Source organism: Thalassophryne amazonica, chromosome 9 (genome assembly GCF_902500255.1).
Source record: "Thalassophryne amazonica chromosome 9, fThaAma1.1, whole genome shotgun sequence".
NCBI classification, from domain to species: Eukaryota; Metazoa; Chordata; class Actinopteri; order Batrachoidiformes; family Batrachoididae; genus Thalassophryne; species Thalassophryne amazonica.
The window spans coordinates 83,310,791-83,313,113 of NC_047111.1; the positions used below are offsets into that span (position 1 = coordinate 83,310,791).

At 36.4% G+C, this 2,323-nt stretch overlaps 1 protein-coding gene across 2 annotated transcripts in view; it reads left to right on the forward strand.

The window, feature by feature from the left end:
* c2cd2l (c2cd2 like) overlaps positions 1-1,826 on the forward strand; it is a 152,565-nt gene extending 150,739 nt beyond the window's left edge. For both annotated transcript variants that reach the window (XM_034178579.1, XM_034178580.1), the window contains one exon: positions 819-1,826. In XM_034178579.1, the coding sequence (XP_034034470.1) occupies positions 819-1,066 (248 nt within the window). In that variant the 3' untranslated portion in view covers positions 1,067-1,826. The remainder of the gene's footprint in view (positions 1-818) is intronic.
* The last annotated feature ends 497 nt before the right edge of the window (positions 1,827-2,323 follow it).

A 2,323-nucleotide genomic window follows, 5' to 3' on the forward strand; every position in this document is an offset into this window, starting at 1 on the left:
GAATAACACAAACGTTTTTCACTCACGGTTAGTGGTTGAGTGAAATCATTTATTGTCAAACAACTGTGTTTACTCTTTTTAAATTGTAATGACAACAGAAACTACTCAAATGACCTTGATCAAAAGTTCACATACCCCTGTTCTTAATACTGTGTATTGCCCCCTTTAACATCAGTGACAGCTTAGAGTATTTTGTAGTAGTTGTAGACGAGGCTCTCTGATGATAAAGTTGTCACCGAATATGTCTTGGACTTTATTTACATCAATTACAAAGGAATACAAACAGTATGGCACTGCGCACATCTGTGTGTCAGTGCGCAATGAAAAGTTTGAAATGTTCAAAATTTCTGGAATGCATAAAGTTCCTACAAGTTGCGTGAACTACTCGTGAACATTGTACAACCTATTCAAAAAAACTGTGTGTCATTGTGTGCAGGGCATCTGAATGATTATGACGAGATGCCCTGCGCTCATAATCATTCTATAATAAACATAAATTGACAGATACATTATCTAACTCATGAGAAGGAATGAAAACACAACTATTTTACCAATCCCTTACTATATATTGTAAATAATTACCTTTGAGACAAGATTTGAAATGCATTCTCCACAACACGACGTGCACAAGACAACCTACAGCTGTAGATAATTTCTCTGTGATTCTGGGAGTGATGAGAAAATGGATTCATCAGCCAAGTTCTGAGAGCAAATGCGTCATCGGCTACATCATATGGCACAGACTAATCATGGTCCCTCCTTGAGGTAATTATGAGTCTGCACTTTAAATAGCAACATATTTTCTGTACTTCCTCCAGTGGGCTTTCTGCAGAGTGGGACAAAGCTGCTGCTCCGCAGAAGACATCGAGAGAAAGAGTCCTGCTTCAGCCAGTCCCATGAGGACATCTCCAGCATGGGAAGTAACTTTGTTACTGCTACAATGACCACCCGTAAAACGTCTGGTAGCTTCTCCCGGCGTCTCATCAAACGCTTCTCCTTCCGTGCATCAGGCAAATCAAAAAAAGGCTCTGCTACCAATGGAGGAGCCAGCTCACTAGATAACTGACTGCCATGTTTAGGGTAACACACAGGTATGGTTGATAGGGTTGTTGTCATAAAAACTTTCAAAAGATCCAGTACATCGTCCAGATAATGGATAAAACACCCTGGGTAGGTTTCGCTAGTGCACTTTGAAAAGAGGATACTGCTGGGAGGGCTTTCCTATGGATTAGAATTGCTGCCTCTTCAAGACAGACATCATGCTCGAACAAATCACCGATGTTTCAAATCCATTTGAGCGTCATGGCTTTCACACAAAACTCCACTACTTATTGGGTTGAGGGTAATAATTTTGATAAAATTCTCTACCCTGTTTGAGTAGGAGCTATAGATGGGGTGTGTAACCAACAGTGGAAATCTGTTTAAAATGTGTAATAGTAAAAAAAGCTGGTTGTACCTTTGGTTGTAGGTTACATAGCACATAGAAAATTTTGGGGGGTGTACACGAGTAATTTGTTATTAAATAAGTGTGCTTTATTTTGTTCAAATATGACATAATTATTGAATTACACTGTAAAATAGTCATTGCTGTGTTTTTCCATGCAAGAGATTTTTAACAACATAGTTTTCGTTCCCTTACTTAAGCTATCTTCCTCTAGTTGTAATGTCTGTTGTATTTGCTTATACATTGGTTATAGAGTGTCTGATGATGTATTTTGCATAAAAAAGAAATGGACTATGATTTATTTTATTAAGATATTATTAAGGTATTTTCAGTAAATTGTTCATTGTAAGGTTAGCTCTTAAATAAATTTAATTTGCCTCAAACATATTAACCCTTAAAAACTAACAGTGGGAAAAATTTTTTCAGTAAATAATGAAAATTGTAAAAGTGGATACAATACCACAAGATCTTGTACACAGGGCACATACTTTTTTGAAAAAGTGTACCCTCATTTAAAACTAATTAAAAAAAAATCATGTATTCCTAATATTTTGGTTTCGTTTTTAAATATCCATTTGCTTGAACTTCTTGTAGCATTGAAAGTTGCAGAACAAAACAAGCATCATGTCATCCCTGAAACAGCTGTTTTATAACTTTGGATAATTTGCAAATCATACTATTAACCTTTAAAATGACTTTCTACCAAAGAAACTGCACCTATGAAAACTTTAACAGCATATGTAAAACTACCCCCACAACTGGAGACCACTAGAGGTTAGTGAGAAAATATTTTTCATTATCTAAAGGCACTGAGAAAAGAGTTGGTAAGAAGCCAATAAAACAGTTCCTGCTTTCTTTGTGACTCCCACAGATTCTGCT